Below are 21142 nucleotides of genomic sequence, written 5' to 3'. Positions count from 1 at the left end.
CGACGTACCAAACTCGGAAGAGTTTTGAAAGAATGTTGATTGCATCTAAAATGCCTCTTTTGTTGATGCGGGAAAGCTGTTTGCAGGCTTGACTGTCCTTCTCTCACCCGCTTCCTTTTTCTTCTCCAGTACCATGGGCCGTCATACCTCCCCGGGGCCCCTGGATCTAGCAGTCCCTTGGTGGGACCGCTCCCCTTCCCCGATGCACCTTTGATGGCGCCCGCCGGCTTGTAGGATGCCTCTCCTTCCTTCCTTCTTCCTGGTACGCCATCCTCACCTGGCCTGGCCAGACGGTGACCCCGCCTCCCACCATGCATGATGAACGGAGCCTGCGCAGTAACGCGGTGGCCTGGCTGGCGTGCTCGGGGCTGTCGGTCCTCGCCAACGCCTGGGGGATCCTCAGCGTGAGCGCCAAGCAGAAGAAATGGAAGCCGCTGGAGTTCCTCATCTGCACGCTGGCCGGCACGCACATCCTCAACATCGCCATCCCCGTCACCATGTACTCGGTCGTCCAGCTCCGCCGGCAGCACTCCGGCTACGAGTGGAACGAGGGGCTGTGTAAGGTCTTCGTCTCCACCTTCTACACCCTGACCCTGGTCACCTGCTTCTCGGTCACCTCCCTCTCCTACCACCGGATGTGGATGGTCCGCTGGCCCGTCAATTACAGGCAAGTTCTCTTTGAAGCCAGTGTGGTGTGGTGGTTCAGAGCAGTGGTTTGGAGGGGTGGACTCTGATCTGGAGAAGCGGGCTCAATTCCCCACTCCTCCGTGTGAGCGGCGGGCACTAATCTAGTGAGCTGGGTTTGATTCCCCACTCCTCCACCGGATTGGTTTCCCCGCTCCTGTACATGAAGCCAGCTGGGTGACCTTGGGCTAGTCACAGCTCTCTTAGAGCTCTCTTAGCCTCACCTACCTCACAGGGTGTCTGTTGTGGGGAGTGGAAGGGAAGGTGATTGTAAGTTGGTTTGATTCTTCCTTAAGTAGTAGAGAAAATCAGCACATAAAAACCAACTCTTCTTCGGAGAAAGTCAGCATATAAAACCAAGCCTTCTTCGGAAGAAGAAGTGTTGGTTTTTATATGCCGACTTTCTCTACTACTTAAGGAAGAATCAAACCAACTTCAATGCAACAGAATCCTCCACTCTTCTTTGGAATTGAAGTTGGGCAGATTTATTGGGGCAGGCATTTCAGTAAGGCAGAGCTCGCTCTACCAAATGCAAGAACTTGGTTAGCGGGTATCGGTAAATTGCAAATTCTGAGCCGGGGCCATGTTAGTGTGCTGAGGGGACTGCTGGCATGACATGAAAAATGAATTGAATACATGAGTCACCGGTGAGCCCTCAGTGGAGTGTGCCTGCCATGACTCTGCATGATCCATTGCACCAGAATGTGCCTGCTTTCAGTTATTCTCTGCTGGGAGATGGTGACTCTGCTGCACCCATGCATCCCATGTGATTGGGTTGTTTTGATTGCTCCTGACGCAAAGATGCAGCAGAACTGTCTTCCTTCAGAAGAGGTTATCTGTTAGCTCTCTGCATGAGTCTGTGCTCTGGTCTTGTCCCATAAGGGCTTAAGAGATTCCCTGTTGGATCGAACCAGTGGCTCACCTTCCATCTATGTGTCTTTCCCCTCCATTGTCCCGGGCAGGTTGAGCAATACAAAGAAGCAAGCCGTGCACACGGTCATGGGGATCTGGATGGTTTCCTTCATCCTCTCGACGCTGCCAGCGGTGGGCTGGCACGACACAGCCGAGCGCTTCTACGCCAGTGACTGCCGCTTCATCGTGACGGAGATCGGCCTGGGCTTCGGCGTCTGCTTCCTGCTCCTGATCAGTGGGAGTGTGGTCATGGGTGTGGTCTGCATGGGGATCGCCCTCTTCCAGACCTTCTCCATCCAGACAGGGCACAACATGGACAAGAACAAGTTCAACGTGCCCACCATCGTGGTGGAGGACGCCCAGGGCAAGCGCCGCTCGTCCATTGACGGGTCGGAACCCGTCAAGACCTCGCTTCAGATCACCTACTTGATCACCGGGATCGTTTTCATATATGACTTCCTGATGGGATTCCCCATATTGGTAAGTCTTGGCGACGGCTCCTAGGGAATCCTGCCCTTGGGGCAGCTGGGCCTTTAGCCCTTTTAGGATATCGCTGTAGGTATGTTGGGGACCGTGGGGCTCGTGGGCGATATTATTGGGGTGGGTGCTGTCCCTGTTCGACTGATGGGGCAGTCTTAGCCAGTAGTCAACAGGGACAGTTGCTCTGGAAGAGAAAATGGCTGCTTATACCTCCATTGAAGTCCCTCCCCTCCCCAAACCTTTCCCTCTTCAGGCTCCACCCCCCAAATCTCCAGGTATTTCCCAATCTGGAGCTGGCAACCTTAATGTTGGACTAGGCCCAAACACACTCACGCTCTCTCAGCCTAACCTACCTCAGATGGCAGTGGTGTTGGGAGGGTAAAATGGAGGATGGGGAGACGCATGTATGCCTCTTCTCCTTCCCTTCCTCTCCGCACAACAGCTACTTTGTGAGGTAGGTGGGACTGAGAGAGTCCTGAGAGAACCGTGACTAGCCCAAGGTCACCCAGCAGGCTCCATGTGGAAGAGTGAGGAAACCAACCCGGTTCACCAGATTAGAGTGCGCCCCTCATGTGAAGGAGTGGGGGATCAAACCTGTTCTCCAGATTAGAGTCCACCGCTCCTATAACCACTACACCATGCTGGCTGTGGGAGTTCTGAGAGAACCGTGACTAGCCCCAGGTCACCCAGCAGGCTTCAGGCATAGGAGTGGGGAAACCAACCCAGTTCACCAGATTAACGTCCGCTGCTCTTCACCACTACACCACGCTGGCTCCCATTGCTAGAAAATCATGAGTGTTGGAAGCTCGCACCCTGCTGATCATAGAAACAGAGGGACTGGGAGAGAGGCTTATTTCTCCTGGTTCTGTGACAATCACCCTCCCCCCCCCTCTTTGGAAAACAACCGGCCTGCCAAAACTGGATTCCAGATCTCCCGTCATCCCACTTCCCAGGCCCTCCCTCCAGCCCGCTGAGACGGCCCCGGCTAAATATAGCCACTTCCAGATGAGGGGAAAAATAAATACGGCATCTCGTCTCGGGGACTGTCTCCAGATGTGGAGAGCTGGCCTCCCAGCTCTGCCGCTTGGGTTTTCTAGGCATGGTTTCTTCCCTGTGGCATCCGGGGAGGGGGACGGCGGTGGCAGGGGAGAGAGGCCGCTCGATGGCTCCAGGTTCCTCCCCACCCCAGATTCTATAATTGGAGGCATGTCTCACTCTTGCGCTCCAAAAAACTGATGTCTATTTTTCCCATTTGGCTTCCCGGAGCAGCGAGCAGGAATCCTCCTTGCGATGGAGAGATTGGCCAACCAATGTTTAATTAAGTATCTCCCGTTCCCCTGCTTCATCGAGGCTCAGAGATGGGGCTGGTGGCGGTTCTGAGATTCCCGCACAGAGTCAAGGTCTTGCCAGGCATCCGGGGGTAGATCACTGACCGCAGGCTGGTGGCAGTACGGAGACCCATTTGGGAGACCTATCAGCAAATGGGGTTTCCTGGCAGAATCCCTCATTGTCCACCCATGTGTCTTGACGGTGGAGAAAGGGACCGTTTGAGAGCCAGCATGGTGTAGTGGTTAAGAATGGTGGACTCTGATCGGGAGAACCGGGTTTGATTCCCCACTCCTACACGTGAGCAGCGGAGGCTGATCTGGTGAACTGGATTTGTTTCCCCACTCCTACACATGAAGCCAGCTGGGTGATCTTGGGCTAGTCACAGTTCTTTGAACTCTCTCAGCCCTACCTCCCTCACAGTGTGTCTGTTGTGGGGAGGGGAAGGGAAGGCGATTGTAAGCCAGTTTGATTCTTCCTTAAGTGGTAGAGTAAGTCGGCATATAAAAACCAACTCTTCTTCGTCTTCTCCTTCATTGAGTCCCCATTGAGTTTCATAGTGAAGCAGGGAGGTGCAATCCGAGAGCGGCTTCTTCTCTATCCAAGTTGCTTAATCTGAGGAGCCAGGCCAGAGTCAGAACCCTACTGGTCCCATCAGGTCCTCTAACTGCTGGTGATCAATGGGTGTAATGCTGAATTCTGGCCACTAGGAGTAGTGGCGCTAAAGAGAAAAATGCGCCCGGATCCCACAGCGCTGGACTCGCTTTGCCTACGTGTTCTTCCTCCCCTGTTGGGATGAAGCATTCCTTTGCCAAGATGGCTGGCAGGAGAAGAGTCCTGGTGATGTGATTATCGCCGAGCCATCCTCGTCACCCTTTGAGTTTATAAAATGTTAGCTTGTACGATAGCCCTAGAAGGTAGGCCGCTGTTCCTCACAGGGCGAGTGGCCTTAGGCAAGGCACTCTCCGTCTGGTGAGTTTGTGGCAGAGATGAGACTTGAACCAGGGACTTCCTGGTGTGCTGTTCAACCATTAGGGCGCACCAGCTCTGAATGCACAGCTGTTCAAGTCTGTCTCGTTCCTCAGAAAGCAGCGGCAGGAGAGGTCATTCATGCAGAAGGAGAATAGAAAAGTGGGTAGCGAAGAAGGGGTGGTGGCAGGAGAGGGAGAGAGAGAGAGAGCAGGCAATGGAAGAAATTATTATTTTTTGTAGGTACTGAAAGCGTTCCAACTCTCTTGGTGTCAGCTGATTTCCCCCCAAGCTGATCTCTGGTATTTTTAAAATAGCAGAGACCAGCATTGACGGGATTTCAGCTCTCCGAGAAGGCTGCACAGAGCACAATTCCTCTCTGAGAATCCCCAGAGAAGTGGCAGTGGGGGGGGGGGAGGGATGTAGAGGATGCAGGGGGAGGGGGGAAGGAGTAGCGCCTTGAGCAATGCCAGCCAGAGCACAGAGGAAAGGACTCCTTGTTCCTTTGATGTGTTCTCTTGCGAAAGGTGTCGTTCCCCCGCCCCCCAGGGAAAGGACAGAGTCTGCTGCGATTTCTTTCCGAAAACATGGCAGGCGAGAAACGCAGCAGATCCCTTTGCTTTTCCTCTTTAAAAGGCCTTAACTGGCTGAGGATGCTGATCCGCTTGGATGCTGCGTGTGAAAATGGGTTTAAATGCTCTAATGGCACAGAGGGCTCGGGTAGCTTTTGCCTTGGGTGCTTGGGGTTTTTGTGTGTTTATTTTGGGCACAGGCTCCAGGTTCCTGAAAGTGCAGATGACTCTATGGCCATTTATGCAGGGTCCATTTCGATGCTCGTTCAAAGCTCTTCTTTTAAATGGGACCTTTAAAATGCCTGTTCACGGTCCCAGAGCAAAAGGAGACATTCCACCCACCCCTCCACTTGCGTTCCTGTTTGCATAGCCATTAGCACCCCTCAATTTCTGGAGCGGTTGCCATTTTTTACTCCAAGCCAGCTTCGACAGCGTTTTCTCATAACTGCTGAGCAACATTAAGTATTCAATTTATAAAGATCAAATTAAGTTAATTTGAATTTGGCTGACGTTGTGGCATTAATGAAACATTGATTAACGGGAGTGGGGGAGAGCTGTAACTGGCCCTGATTAATATGAATTGGTTTTGCATATTCTGGCCTTCCTCTCCACTCCGCAACCCCCAACTGAAATTCATGGCTGCCAGGAATTCTGTCGCTTTGCAAAATAAAGGTCTGGGCAAAAAGAGAGGATTTCCTAGGCAAAGCTGCCTCGGGCCAGCTGGGGGAAAGGCCAAAAGCTGAAGATGAAGCTTTTAATTTTTTTTCTTTTGCTTCCAAAAAATTGCTTCTTTATGCTCCCTCCTAACGCTCCATCCCCATACCACAGCCCCAGTCTGAATCAGGGCCCTGTGTCGTTGCTGTTCGTAAGGGCTGGGAAGAGCGAGTGGATCACGGATTTTCTGGTTTAGCCCCGGATAGGGTTGCCAACTGCCAGGTTATCTCCTGCTAATTCAACTGATCTCCAGCCGATAGAGATCAGATCACCTGGAGAAAAATGGCCGCTTTAACAATTGGGCTCTATGGCATTGAAGTCCCTCCCCAAACCCCGCCCTCTTCAGGCTCTGCCCCAAAAATCTCCCGCCGATTGAGAAGAGGGACCTGACAACCCTAGCCCCAGAGTAGATGCAAAAAAAAAAAAAAAAGGATTTCCTGAGCATTTTTAATACGCAAATACCAAATACATAAATATTTATTTGCTATTAACTTTAACTTTTTACTTATTAAATACGCTATTTAATAAGTAAATAGCACTTTTAATGAGTGTGTGTGTGGGGGGGGTAGGATTACCAGATCCAGGTTGGGAAACTCCGGGAGATTTGGGGGTGGAGCCTAGGGAGGATGGGGAACTCAGTGGGGTACAACGCCAGAGAGCTAGGGTTGCCAACCTCCAGGTCCTAGCTGGAGATCTCCTATTGTTACAACTGATCTCCAGCCTATAGAGATCAGTTCCCCTGGAGAAAATGGCCGCTCTGGCCATTGGACTCTATGGCATTGAAGTCCCTCCCTTCCCCAAACTTCGCCCTCCTCAAGCTCCACCCTAGAATCTCCCACCGATGGTGAAGAGGGACCTGGCAACCCTGGAGACCGCCCTCCAAAGCATCCCTCTTCCTCCAGGGGAACTGATCTCTGCAGTCTGGAGATGAGCTGTATTTCCAGGGGATCCCCAGGTCCCACCTGGAGGCTGGCATCCCTACCACCGAGAGACATCCTAGTGTCTATAATGGCCAGTCCATCCCTGGGGCTTAACTCTCTCCACACACACACACAAGCATATGCTGGACACCCACACAAACAGCCACACAGATACATATCAGAGCCCCGGGTGATCACTGGAATTTGAGTAAACAGCCCAAAGGAGAAAACGTTAATTCCTCCTCCATGGAAGTGAAGAGAAATAAAAGAGCCACCCTGGTAACGGGAGATAAGGCCAAGGCCAGTGGTGCAAAATAGGTTACAAGGGCTTTTTTATTACTCAAAATAGAAATTCTGTAGTTATCGCAGCAGTCCTTCAAACGGAGCATAAGTTCTGTTGCTCATTTGAAGGACTTCTGCGATAAATACAGATTCCCCTGAAGAAGCCCCTTGGGCGAAACACGTGGGGAATTTCTACTCTGAGTAATAAAAAAGCTTTTTACCTGGTTTGCACCATTGGCCTTGGCCTTATTTTTACCTCCTTTGTGGGAATAACATCTTGTCTTAAAAGATTGTCACTCATTCTATTTTCAGAGTTCCTCAAAATTTCCATTTGGAGGGGAAGTCCTTGAAAGAAACCATGTTTTTTTCAAGGGTGTTTTTTTCCTCTGGAAAATGTCCAGCTAAGGTATATTTGGCTGAATCTGGCTGCCCTCTTTGCTGCCGCAGAGGGTTCATCCCGCAGGAACGGAGAGAGCCGTTGCATGCCGGCCCTTCGGAGGCTGCACCCTTCCTCCAGCCTCCCGCTGACGTTTCTGATGCTTGATCCCCACAGGTGGTGAGCTTTGCCAGCTTGAAGTCGGACGTGGCCTACGACTGGATGGTGCTGTGCGTACTCTGGTGTTCGGTCATCCAGTCCCTCCTCCTGCCTCTCTTCCTCTGGGCCTGCGACCGCTACCGGGCCGACCTCAAGTCCGTCTGGGAGAAGTGCGTGGCCATCATGTCCAACGACGACGGGGAAGAAGGTCAGAGCAGCCCCCGAGCAGATCGTACGGCAGATGCGCGGGACCGGAGGAGGAAATGTACAGCCCGGCCCCCTCCCTCTCCTCCCCCCCCCCAGCGACTGCTGTCTTCCCTGCATTTTCAGTGTCACGTGGGATGCTCTTGGAAAGATTCAGATCCAGCTGCATGATCACATACCCTGAATCTACCTTATACTGGCTCAGATGCTTGGTCCCTCTAGGCCTGTCTAGTCTACTATGACTGGCAACAGCTCTCCAGGGACTCTGCCAGAGGTCTTTCCCATTCCCTGTTAACTGATCCTTTGAACTGGAGATGCCGGGGATTGAACTGAGGACCTTCCCCGTGTAAACCAGATGAGAGCCAGTGTGGTGTAGTGGTTAAGAGCAGCAGACTCTAATCTGGAGAGCCGGGTTTGATTCCCTACTCCTCCACATGAGCTCCTCACTCTAATCTGGTGAGCCGGGTTGCTTTCCCCCTCCTCCACATGAAGCCAGCTGGGTGACCTTGGGCCAGTCACAGTTCTCTGTGAACTATCTCAGCCCCACCGACCTCATAAGGTGCCTGTTATGGGGAGGGGAAGGGCAGGCAATTGTAAGCCGGGTTGAGACTCCTTAAAGGTAGAGAAAATCAGGGTATAAAAACCCTTCTTTTTCCGCTTCTTGTTCTTCTACTCTGACTGGCAGCAGCTCTCCAGGGTCTCTGCCAGAGGTCTTTCACATTCCCTATTATCTGATCCTTTTAACTGGAGGTGCTGGGGATTGAACCGAGGACCTTCTGCATACAAAACAGATGAGAGTCAGCATGGTGTAGTGGTTAGGAGCGGCGGACTCTGATCTAGTGAACTGTCTTGGTTTCCCCACTCCTCCACGTGAAGCCAGCTGCGTGACCTTGGGCTAGTCACAACTCCTTCAGTCCCACCTACCTCCCAGGGTGTCTGTTGTGGGGAGAGGAAGGGAAGGAGATTGTAAGCCAGTTCGAGACTCCTTAAAAATTAAAGAAAGTCGGCATATAAAAACCAACTCTTCTTCTTCTCCTTGCAGAAAGCGGTCTCGAAGGGGCCATTCACGCAGAGTTGATGTGCGAGAGGGCCTACGATTACAGCTTCTCCGGGGATGCTTTGACCTTGGACCACGTGATCAAGTACGACCTGTCAGCCCTGGAGAGGGGCCTCCCGCAAGTCTACCCCATGAAGCCTCCGCCAGAGGACAAAATGCAGTATCTCCAGGTCAGTAACTGTTTTGCCAGATGCTGTTTTTGCCTGAGACAAGGGTTCTTTTAATGGATCTGGGTGGTCCAGCAAACCTCAGTGAGGCAAGGTTCCTTGGCCACACAAATATATGTTAATTCCAGGAAAGAAAACAAGCCACAATAGACATAAAGTCAATACCCGACTTTGAGAGCCAGCGTGGTGTAGTGGTTAGGAGCGATGGACTCTAATCTGGAGTACCGGGTTTGATTCACCACTCCTCCGCATGAGCAGCGGACTCTCATCTGGAGAACCGGGCTGGTTTCCCCATTCCGACACATGAATCCTTGGGCTAGTCACGGTTCTCTCTGAATTCTCTCAGCCCCACTTACCTCCCAAGGTGTCTGTTGTGGGGAGAGGAAGGGAAGGCGATTGTAAACTGTTTTGATTCTCCTTAATAAAAAAAGGTAGAGCAAGTCGTCATGTAAAAACCAAGTTTTCTTCTTCTGAATTGGGCTTAGAAGCTAATTGGGAGCCAGTCTCGGTAGAACGAGACAAATGAGATGGGTTCTACGACCAATGCCAGCCAGTGTTCCTGTGGCAGCATTGTGTACCAGTTGTGGTTTCCTAACACTCTTTGAGGGCACCCCATGTTGAGGACAGAGCAGCCATCTAATCTAGATGTAAAGCATTGGCAGAACACCAAAGAAGGTGGCTCTCTGTCCCAGGGAACTTACAATTGGCACTGCCTTAAATGTTGAGGGGGAAAGGCATTCATGGGGCACAAAAGAGGCATTCGGGGAACTGAAACGTTCATAAGAACGTAAGAAAAGCCCTGCTGCATCAGACCAAAGCCCATCAGTCTGTTCACAAAGTGGCCAACGAGGTGCCTCTAGGAAACCCACAAACAAGACGACTGCAGCAGCACCATCCTGCCTGTGTTCCACAGCACCTAATATATTCGGCAGGCTCCTCTGATACTGGAGAGAATACGTATGCATCATGACTAGTATCCATTTTTACTAGTAGCCACTGAATACCCCTCTCCTCCATGAACATGTCCCCTCCCCTCTTAAAGCCTTCCAAGTTGGCAGCCATCACCACATCTTGGGGCAGGGAGTTCCACAATTTAACTATGCGTTGTGTAAAGAAATATTTCCTTGTATCCGTTTTGAATCTCTCACCCTCCAGTTTCAGCAGATGACCCCGTGTTCTAGTATGAGAGAGGGAGAAAAGCTTCTCCCCGTCCACTCTCTCCAAACCATGCATAATTTTATAGACCTCTATCACGTCTCCCCTTTCTTCCTTATAGACCTCTATCATGTCTCTTCGGAGTCCACCTTAGCAAAGAAAACTTACCTTAACTTAGTCCTGTTTACTGACGTTCCAACATCAGTTTAAAATGGGAGGACGGGGTGGGTGGGCGGCAGCTGTCATGGAAGGATTGCTGCTCACGGTGGGTTCCTTCCTTGTGTTTTTCCCCTCTGCTCAAACAGGTTTGCATATTGTGGCTGCTGAAGGCGCTGATTCCGCCGCTGCATAATTGAGCGCATCTAGCTTTAGCAGCAAGGTTTCTATTTTTATTGCCTTGTTATGCAGAACGCCCAGCCGAGGCGGCATCTAAATATTTGAAATGAATAAAGGAAATTTGCTTGACCCCCCCCCCCCCCGCTCAAGGCAACACAGAGACATAAGAAGGTCTGAGCGTGGTGCTGCCTCATTTGGACTGCTTTCTGTGGATGGTTCAGGCAAGCCTGACCTCGCCAGATCTCTGAAGCGAAGCAGGGTCAGCCCTGGTTAGTATTGGGATGGGAGTCCACCGAGGAAGTTCAGGTTTGCCATGCCAACCACGAGCAACAAAAGTATTCACTCGTTGCGGAAGACTAGCTATCGTTAAATTGTGGAACTCCCTGCCCCAGGATGTGGCGATGGCTGCCAACTTGGAAGGCTTAAAGAGGGGAGTGGACATGTTCATGGAGGAGAGGGCTATCCATGGCTACTTGTCAAAATGGATACTAGCAATGATGCATACCTATTCTCCCCAGGATCAGAGGAGATGCCTATGATATTAGGTGCTGTGGAACACAGGCAGGATGGTGCTGCTGCAGTCATCTTGTTTGTGGGTTTCCTAGAGACCCTTGGTTGGCTGCTGTGTGAACAGACTGCTGGACTCGATGGGCCTTGGTCTGATCCAGCATGGCCTTTCTTATGTTCTTAAGTATGCTTTAATTTCTCCTTGCTGCTTCCAAACAAGGAGGCCCAGGTGGTGTTTCCACTGAGTGTTCCTGTCCCAAGAGCATTCTGGAAAAACGGTTTACCCTTGCAACTCCCCGTTTCTTTCTAAAGCTGGCTCCAACAACTCAAGGCCATAACGGTTGTGTTGCTGTTCGTTCTTTCTTTCTTTCTTTCGCTCGCTCGCTCGCTTGCTCGCTTTTTAAAAATAATTTTATTCATTTTTAAAGGGGGTACAGAAAAAGAAAGAAGGGGAAAGACAGATAGGGAAATTTTTACAATTCATTTTGGGTCTGTGCCCAGCAAAGCCCGTCCACCTATCTTTACCCCAAAGTAAATATCTGAAAACAAATGCAAAATATAGCTATAATTCAAAACCCTTAGATAGTTCATTTCTATACTATACTTCGTCAAAGTTTGCTAGAAAACTATTATAACAATAATCCTCGGTTAGTAACTAGCAACTGTTTCTATTCTTCCATTATAAAAAGTTTAACTCTTTATCAAAAGTACACTATGAAAAGCACAACAATCCAATCTATTTGAAGTAGTTAAACCCTGATCTCTTGTTGCATAAGCATGATTGTTTTATGTATATCTGTCAAAGAATAATTTCCATTTCTGCTGGTAGTCACTGTTGTGTTGCTTTTCTGTTCCCCACCAGGTCCCACCCACAAGGCGGTTTTCTCACGACGAAACAGACATCTGGACGACCGGCCAGATTTCAGCCTACCTCCAGCGGTGGGGTGCGGGTGAGGACGTGGCGTCCGGCCTGGCCCACCTGCTCATACCACGGCCTAGCCACGACCGACGGAGGTGCAGCCTCGTCTCCTACCCAGAAGAAGGACGCCCCTACCGCAAGCGCAGGAAGTCCGCCGAGAGCGTGCCGGTCTTCCGGCCCTTCTCCTGTGAGGACTTCTACAAGGAGGGGGGCGGCTACAAGTGCTTCAGCAAGGAGGAGGTGGTCAGTTTCATCGACGAGCCGACACCCGGCCCCAGGAACGCCCCCTTGCGCTCCGCTTCGGTCTCCCTCATCCCGGAAACCTTCCAGCACTGCTCTGACGCATCGGCCCTCGCCCGTTTCCCCTTGACCGATTTTGAGCGGGAGCCCCAGGTGCTGCGCCGTTTCTCGGGGAGGGGCTGCTCGCTGATGGTGCCGGGGCCGTTCCTGGCGCAGGAGGATGCCAAGAGCCTCTTCCCCAAAGGGGGCGATGGCACCCCATGCTTCGAGCAGATCCACATTGAGCTGTGCGAGGCCCAGACTCCGGAGGACCGCCTGGTGTGCGGCAGCTGTTCGGAGCCCGAGGGCTTTCGGACAGGTCTCAGTCCCTCCTGGGGGGGCCCAGAGGACCTGCGGGGAAATGGCAGCAAAGGGGGCAGCACGAGCAGCTTTTTGAGTTCGCCCTCCGCCTCCTCCGGCTACGTGACTTTCCACTCGGATTCTAGCGGCTCGGCCTCCTAGAGCCTGCAAGAGGCTGTTGTGCATGCTGCTGGGATGGTTTGGTTTCCCGCGACGCCCCTTCCCTCTTCTCGCGGTCTGGATCGTGTCGTCGGGACTGGGCACAGCACCAAAGAAGCCCTACCACGCCAGTCTTTGCGTGTGTAGTTTTGCAAAAGGGGGAGGTAAAGCGAGAGAAGGAGGAGGCCGGGCAAGAGGCTTCTGGGAAGCAATCATTTGCCGCCGATTGCTTGAAATCCAGGTCCGTCGGTCCGAACGACACCTTGGTGCTCTTCGTTCCTGTCTGGCGAGGCAGAGGGCCTCGGAGGAAGGAGCGCCGTGCTTCTTTCTCTTCCTGCCAGTGGCGTGAGCCGATGGGACATAGAGGCTCGTCAGGAATTTTCGGGTTTTCTTCTTTTTTTTTAAATAGCCCTGCCTTTTCCCCTCCTGGTACTTTTCTCAGTAGGTGTGAAATCGTGCATGAATTTCTCTGTTACCAAACAATACTGCGATGCATTTCTGAGTCAGGCTGTCGTTACCAAAAGCTGGGGATTCCTCTTAACGCCAGCACAAGGGATTTGTGTGTGTGTGTGTGTGGGGGGGGATGTTAAACGTATCTCAGAGTGGCTGTTTAAAGGCAGGCGAAACAAAGAGGCCCCCTCACCAAGAATTCGTCTCTTCCGTTTGTCAGTGAGAGCCCCTTGGAGATCCAAAGTTGGATCCCTGTTTTTTAAAAAATGCAGGTTGATTATTTCCACGAGAGAGGAAAGCCTTGCAGGAGGAGGCCCCGGTGGAGAAAAAGTCAGAGCGCAGTCTCAATGAGGACAAGCAGATTCTTTGCCCTACTTTCCCGTGTCGTCGACATCCATCTGGCTTCTTCAGGTTTCTGGGACACTTTTAGGGTTGCCAGCTCCGGGTTGGGAAATACCTAGGGATTTTGGGAGTGGAGCCTGAATAGGGCTTGGTTTGGGGAGGGGAGGGACTTCGAGGGGGTAGAATGCCATAGAGTTAGCATTGCCTCTTCGCCACTGGCGGGAGGTTTTTGGGGCAGAGCATGAGGAGGGTGGGGTTTGGGGAGGGGAGGGACTTCAATGCCATAGAGTCCAATTGCCAAAGCAGCCCTTTTCTCCAGCTGAACTGACCTCTATTGGCTGGAGATCAGTTGTAATAGCAGGAGATCTCCAGCTAGTACCTGGAGGTTGGGAACCCTACATAGAGCGCACCAGCCAAAGCTGCCCTTTTCTCCAGGGGAACTGATCTCTGTCGCCTGGAGATCAGTTGTAATCCCAGGAGTTCTCCAGTCACCACCTGGAGGTTGGCAACCCTAGCACACATTCCCCCCCCCCCGTTCGCAGGAAATCCATTGCCACCTTCCTCCGATGTATTTTACCAAAGCCCTGTGTCCCCAAGCAGGTTCTTGGATACTGCCCATCCATCCCTCTCACCTGGCTCGTGGGTAACCATTGCCAGTTGTTCCCAGGCCAAGATGGACTTCTCCTTTCCTTGCTCCTGGGCAATTGCAGCCAAAAGGAGACATTGACATAGGGTTGCCAGCTCCGGGTTGGGAAATACCTGAAGATTTTGGGGGTGGAGCCTGAGGGGGGAGTTGGGGAAGGGAGGGACTTCAGTGCCATAGGTTCCAGTTGCCAAAGCGGCCATTTTCTCCAGCTGGACTGGTCTCTGTCACCTGCAGATCAGTTGTAATAGCAGGAGATCTCCAGCCAGTACCTGGAGGTTGGCAACCCTACATTGACAGCAGACCCGGAGCTGCTGCTTAACTGGCAGCCCTGTGTCTAGTTTTCCCCAACTGAAAATAATCTAGCCATACAAAAATACTAGCTCAGGGGTGTCGAACTCAATTGTTACGAGGGCCGGATATGATATAAATGCCACTTGGTTGGGCCGGGCCATGCCTTGCCAGCCTAGATTGAGTGTGGGGGTGGCGGGGGGCTGCCTCAGCTTGTTCGCGGGCCAGATAAGAGCTCTCAAGGGGCTGGATCCAGCCCGCAGGCCTTATGTTTGACACCCCTGTGCTAGAGGTAATGTCCCTGTGCCCTGACCTGGAGGCCCAGGCTAGCCTGATCTTGTCAGATCTCAGAAGCTGCATCGGTCCTGGTTAGTACTTGGGTGAGAGACCACCAGGAAAATCCAGAGATAAGAACATAAGAAAGGCCCTGCTGGATCAGACCAAGGCCCATCAAGTCCAGCAGTCTGTTCACCCAGTGCCCAACCAGGTGCCTCTAGGAAGCCACAAACAAGACAACTGCAGCAGCACCATCCTGCCTGTGTTCCACCGAACCCAAAATAATAGGCATGCTCCTCTGATACTAGAGAGAATGGGTATGCAGCATGACTAGTATCCATTCTTACTAATAGCCATGAATACCCCTCTCCTCCATGAATATGTCCACTCCCCTCTGCAAACCCCCCTCTGTCTGTTGCCTTGAGGACCCTACGGGGTCACCATGAGTCAGTTGGGACTTGACGGCCCTTTCCACTATCACCGGTGTCCCTTTTCTGCTGCAGCAGCTGCTGCCACTTGCAAGGGTAGGAAAATGTAGTGGTTTGGAGCGGTGGAGTCTGATCTGGAGAACCGGGTTTGATTCCCCACTCCTCCACATGAATGCTGGAGGCTAATCTGGTGAACCGGGTTGGTTTCCCCACTCCTCCACATGAAGCCAGCCGGGTGACCTTGGGCAAGTCACATTCTCTCAGCCCCACCCACCTCAAAGGGTGTCTGTTGTGGGGAGGGGAAGGGAAGGTGATTGTAAGTCGGTTTGAGTCTCCCTTAAGTGGTAGAGAAAGTCGGCATATAAAAACCAACTCTTCTTCTTTGTCGCAGAACGGCTCTTGCATCACCAGTCAATATAGGCAGCCTTGCAGTTTTGACGATAATACTACGCCTTTGGGACCATACCTAGTCTGGGCATGCAGGATTCAAGTTGGAAAGGAGATGCCTTTTGCTTGTTGGCATTTCCGTGCATGGTTTGGTGGCCCTTTAGCTAGCAGGACTGAAACCGTGGAGCTAGAGAAGCAGAAGCCAGGGTCGATTTGACCTTTTCTAAAGGGTTCTGCTTTTGTTTGGGGGGTCCGTGTGCATTCGAGAGCTTGTCTTGATCAGTGCCTCTTTGGGACCCCAGAAAACCTTTGCATTGGCTCAGCGTGTTTGTCTCTCTGCTGGCAGGAGAGCAGCTCTGAGCACCCGCGGGGTCCCTTTCGGCAGTGAAGTGCCGCAGCAAGTGTTGATGCATTGGGGGTTTAGAAGCGCAGCCTCTCCAGCTGACTGGAACCCAGCCGGTTCTCTCCTCTGCGGAGTCAGCATTCGGCAAATTAGCAAATGGAGTTTCTTGGCAGAACCCCTCCTTGCCCATCCATGCGTTTTGTCAGCAGAGAAAGGGACTGAGAGCCAGTGTGGTGTAGTGGTTAAGAGCATTGGTTTAGAGTGGTGGACTCTAATCTGGAGAACCGGGTTTGATCCCCACTCCTCCACATGAGCGGCGGAGGCTAATTTGGTAACTGCTTTGGTTTCCCCACTCCTACACGTGAAGCCAGCTGGGTGTCTTTGGGCTAGTCACAGCTCTGTTAGAGCTCTCTCAGCCCCACCTACCTCACAGGACATCTGTTGTGGGGAGGAAAAGGGAAGGTGATTGTAAGCCGGTTTGGTTCTTCCTTAAGTGGTAGAGAAAGTCGGCAGATTGGTTAGGCTGAGATACGGAGCTTGGTCACCCAGGATGTTTTGCGGCGGAGTGAGAATTTGAACGTGGATTGTCTAGTTTCTACTCTGACACTCTAACCACGGTACCAGAAGTTCCCACTGCTTGGCTCTGAAAAGGAGAAAACGGCTGGCCAGTTGAGATATGCATACTTATCTTGAAAAGAGATTGAAGGTATAAGATAATTCATCAGTTTCATGGGGTGAACATTCACCACACATGCCCAAGTCTGCACTGACACCTATCTTTTTTTGTAATGCTATCTCCCATCAAACAAGAAAATAGAACCTTCTGTAAGTAGAAAACTATCACCACAAGAAGAGATGTTCTAGGTCAACCTGCTCTCTTCTGTGCTGGTTTTCTACTTGCGGGGATATTTTTCTTAATTAAAGGAGAATCCCCTTTTCTAATGTGACCTTTCTTTTCATCTGCAGCAAAAGAGGCGCAGCCCACTCTTTCACCTCATTCTCTTGCGTGGGTAGATCCAAGCCTTTCATTTCATGGCAATCCCTTCATGAGAGAGAAGCCAACTAAAAGGACAGCTTCCCTGTACAGGATGGAATACCAGACCTGGCCGCCAGAGGGTACCTGGCAGTGAAATGTTCTATGCGCAAAATTGACAGAATGAAAACCACTTCATATTTTTGGGAGAGGGGTGAGAGCGGAGAGGGGGGGGGCAAACCATTCATCAACCATTCATCAACCCATTCATCAGACAGAGGAAGGATTTTCTTTCTTGCTTTGCCAGCAGCCTGAGACGGGACGCTGATGCCAATGAGACCCATGTCCCCAGGTGGAGGCTGGCCAGCCCGGAGTGTCGCGGGACTAGGCTTTAACTGGATTGTCTTCTGCCATAAGAACCGCTTGTTCTCATATCTCCCCCAAAATACAAAATATGATTTTCTTCTAAATGTTCTTTCGCAACATTCTCATAAACAGCAGCCGTCTCCTGCCTGGCTTCCCTTGTGTAACATAATTGAGTTGTGCCTTATAGAAAGAAAAAAAACAAGGCCCTCCCCTCTATATTACCCCAGACATGCATCCTGGCGCATGCAAAAGGAAACTGGATCCCACAGCACTGTCTGTTTTGTGATCCCAGGCAGGGCCGGTCCAAGTCAAGAAAGCCCAGAATTTGTTTCCGAGAGTAAATGTGGAGCTCGGTGTCGGGGCCACGATTTTTCAGTCACCAGTCCTGGGGAGGTTTGCACAAATCGGGCATGGTGGGAAATAGCCATCGGTTTGTTCCGGGCACTTGATATAATCTGTGGTAAGCTGCCTCCTCATAGGGCAGTTCCGTTGCGGGAAGTCGCCACCCTAAAGCGGACGGACTCTAGCTCTGCCAACCGCTTCTATGCTACGGCGGTTTCAAAACCCAGGTGAAAACGAACACGTCTTTTCAGGTGGTTGTTTTGTGTCTTGTTTTTGGAGCGCCTACCGAACTTTGGGAATGAAGCCTCTTTTCCTCGTGGATGAAGAAGGGGGGAGCCGTACGTGCATGTATTTGTAGTGTGGATCGTGAAAGGTTTTTTTGGGTGGGAGGGGGCTGCACTCAGAGCTGTATACAATTTAAATGAGCCGTCGTAGCTCATTTTCTCTTTTTCCAAACGCTGTCTTGTTTAAACCCATGAAAACAGCAGAGCTTCTCGATCTCAGAAGAAGCAGGGGGAAGGTTTCAGTGTGTACGTCAGGAGGGGGATGCCGTACACACCCCGTTTCCTTTTTTATTATTATTTTTGTGGCTCTTAAAGCCAGACCCCAAAAATGGTTTTTACTGCTTCCTGGTTGCAAAATGAATTGCGTCCCTGAACGTCCCCGACCCCGGTCAACCGAAACAGCGTTGAGATTTTCCGTTCAGCTCAAACTATTGCTAGGATGGGCTGAAAATATAGTCAATAAAGGGAGTTTGGCTTTTCCCAGTGGAAAGCGCTCCTCTGCATTGCAGGTTTTGAGGCCTTGCGAACGCGGGCAAGAAACGTCACGGCTACCAGGCTTTGAAGGGGCATTTGCCAAAGAAGGCTGTCCTTCCTGTGAAGCGGCATGACATTGTTGAGGGGGGCGTGGTGTGGCAAAGACGGTCTCCTGCCTCCCTGGTTCTGTGTCACTTTAAAAATTGTCTGGTCGAGAAAAGAGGACATCAGTCAATTTTTTTTTTTTTTGCCCCCGTGTGAAAATGTCAATGCCTACGGCAACTGTCAAGGGGCGTGTTGGCTGGAGACCATGAACGAGTGAAGGGTGACCTTGTCCACGGTACCTCACAACATTATATTCTAGCCAGGGAAAACGCCGCAGTACAGCGGTAAATTGCCATCGCTGTTACCTTCGCTGCCAATTCCACCTTCCCCTGAAAATCCAAGGATGTTGTGCCTTCCAGGGATTAAAAATAACAATGCTGGTCATTTATTATTACTCTTGATAATCTAGTCGGTGAGCACTTTGCAACCGGGGAAAATTGAGGCAGTTAACTCTTTGTCGTACTGTATCTTTTTAACTTTGTAGTGTCGCAAGGCAATACTTTTCGAAACACGTCGGGGTCACCCTCTCAGAAATCTGATCCCTGGTTTTTATTAACTAGGGGTTTTTGTTGTTGGGGAGGGGGGTCGAATCCACAGCCACTATTAATAAGGAGTTCTACAAAGGCTGTTGAAATCCTTTGGCCTAACCAGACGAAATCTTTTTACTGCTTGATAATGGGTGTTTTCGTTACCTTCTGCCCACGGAAGTCCTGCCGAGAAATCCGCCCACTTCTCTTAAAGAATTGTTCTCTGTGTGACTTTTTAACATCTGTGCACTTTCTGGGACTTCCCCCCCACCCCACGTCTGTGATGTTTCACGCTGTGCAAAAACAAATTTCTAATAGAGGTCTGAGTGGATTTGTCTTCAAACCGAAAAGCATTTTAATCACCAAATTTTCCAAACGGTTTGTTGGTTCGCTCTTTTTTTCCCGAATGTTTGAGGGTTTCTTTCTGTAAAGGACTGAATTAAAAAAAAATCCTTCTATAACTGCTTGTTCTACTTGGTCCTCTTTTACTACGAGGAATTAAGAGCTTTGCAGGATCATGCACAAGGGCAGCTGTCCTTCATGGGGGGGGGGGTTGTCTCCTGTCTCATTGCATATTATCATGGCGAATTCATCCCTCCCAGCTCTTGCCTCGGATAAACAGATTTAACAGGCTTTTGTGGCGCTTCAAAAGCCTGCCAAACCTCTTTGACCTGAAGCCAGAATGGGACCAGAAAAAGGGGTGTGCCAGGCACGGCAGTGTGTAGAAACTGTTCTCTGTCTCCAGCTTTACATAGCTTCATTCTCCTCATAGACTCATAGAAGGACTCATAGAATCATAGAGTTGGAAGGGACCACCAGGGTCATCTAGTCCAACCCCCTGCACAATGCAGGAAATTCACAACTACCTCCCCCCACACACACACACACACAGTGACCTCCATGGCCAGAAGATGACCATCTAACCTCTGCTTTAAAACCTCCCGGGAAGGAGAGCTCACCACCTCCCGAGGAAGCCTGTTCCACTGAGGAACGGCTCTAACTGTTAGAAAATTCTTCCTAATGTCTAGATGGAAACTCTTGATTTAATTTCAACCCATTGGTTCTGGTCCAACCTTTTGGGGCAACAGAAAACCACTCGGCACCCTCCTCTATATGGCAGCCCTTCAGGTACTCGAAGATGGTTATCATATCCCCTCTCTGTCCTCTCCTGGCTAAACACACCCAGTTCCTTCAGCCTTTCCCCATAAGACTTGGTCTCCAGACTCCTCGCGCCCACATGGTGCAAATCAGGTTGTTATGTATATAAAACGGTTTGGTGAACAGATCTCCTTCCCCAATTATGTAACTTTGCACTCAGCCCAAGGGTACTCATTTCAGGAACTCGGGAGCATTTCTTAAGGGCTGTTTGCTTCACTAGCAGAGATGGCCAGTCTCTGATTGGAAAGCTTGCACCTTCTGCAAAGAGTCACTCCAATTTTCCGCAAGTGTTACTGGTATTAGTTCTTCAGTGTCCTTCAGTGTGACTCCTCTGAAGATGCCGGCCACAGCTGCGGGCGAAACGTCAGGAAAGAAAATACCAAGACCACGGTCACACAGCCCGGATAACCTACAAGAACCAATGAACTCCGACCGTGAAAGCCTTCGACAATATTTTGTTACTGGTATGTTTCAGAGCCAGCGTGGTGTAGTGGTTAAGAGCAGTGGTTTGGAGCGGTGGACTCTAAACTGGAGAACAGGGTGTGATTCCCCACTCCGCCACATGAGTGGCGGACACTAATCTGCTGAACTGGGTTGGGTCCCCCACTCCTACACACGAAGCCTGCTGGGTAACCTTGGGCTAGTCACAGCTCTCTTTGAGCTCTCTCAGCCCCACCTACCTCGCAGGGTGTCTGTTGTGGGGAAGGGAAGGTGATTGTAAGCCGGTTTGATTCTCCCTTAAGTGGTAGAGAAAGTCGGCATATAAAAACCAACTCCTCCTCCCCCTCCTCTTCTTCTCCTCCTCTCCCTCCTCCTCCTCTCTAGTTCCAACCTATTGAGAAAAGCCTGCAAAAACAAAGAATTTCCAGCTTGGGCTTGTAGCTGGTGGCCCCAGCTCTTCCCAGGCCAGGAGATGACCCAAGACACTTTGGTTCCTAAAAGGGACACGCCCGAGTGGTGTCTCCTGAGGATGACTCAGTGACTGTTGCCAGCCTTTAACAGAAATATTTGCTTTCTGAGATGGCCAACTTCTTTCTTCCTGATAGGCCTGAATGTGTAGATTGCATTTAGTACAGCAAAGACTGGAAGCTTGTGTGGAAATACTGCTACCTAGAGGCTAGTTGATGCAACAAAGAGACTGCTATTATATTTTTACCTCTGGGCGCCCCTATATGTTTTTCTCACCCGCCATCCTCACAGCCTAACCTACTTAGGCTGAGAGAGAACGTGGCTGGCCCAAGGTCACTCAAGGCAGAGTGGGATTTGAATCCAGGTC

The 21142-nt window shown here is 50.9% G+C and overlaps 1 protein-coding gene across 1 annotated transcript; it reads left to right on the top strand.

The window, feature by feature from the left end:
* The first annotated feature begins 299 nt into the window (after positions 1–299).
* Positions 300–12480, top strand: GPR153 (G protein-coupled receptor 153). The gene is made up of 5 exons (XM_056865353.1): positions 300–667; positions 1647–2076; positions 7413–7602; positions 8641–8825; positions 11683–12480. Exons 1-5 carry the CDS (start codon positions 312–314, stop codon positions 12478–12480), a joined length of 1959 nt encoding a protein of 652 aa, XP_056721331.1. The 5' UTR covers positions 300–311.
* Positions 12481–21142: the final 8662 nt, after the last annotated feature.

This window comes from Euleptes europaea, chromosome 19 (genome assembly GCF_029931775.1).
Source record: "Euleptes europaea isolate rEulEur1 chromosome 19, rEulEur1.hap1, whole genome shotgun sequence".
Classification (NCBI taxonomy): Eukaryota; Metazoa; Chordata; class Lepidosauria; order Squamata; family Sphaerodactylidae; genus Euleptes; species Euleptes europaea.
This window is presented reverse-complemented; position numbering and strand designations above follow the sequence as displayed.

Excerpts from the sequence above, each read along its gene's own strand:
- GPR153 (XM_056865353.1), top strand. The coding sequence starts at position 312 with ATGCATGATGAACGGAGCCTGCGCAGTAACGCGGTGGCCTGGCTGGCG. Across the intron at positions 2,077-7,412 it reads TGATGGGATTCCCCATATTG|GTGGTGAGCTTTGCCAGCTT; the intron begins GTAAGTCTTGGC and ends TGATCCCCACAG. Across the intron at positions 8,826-11,682 it reads ACAAAATGCAGTATCTCCAG|GTCCCACCCACAAGGCGGTT; the intron begins GTCAGTAACTGT and ends GTTCCCCACCAG.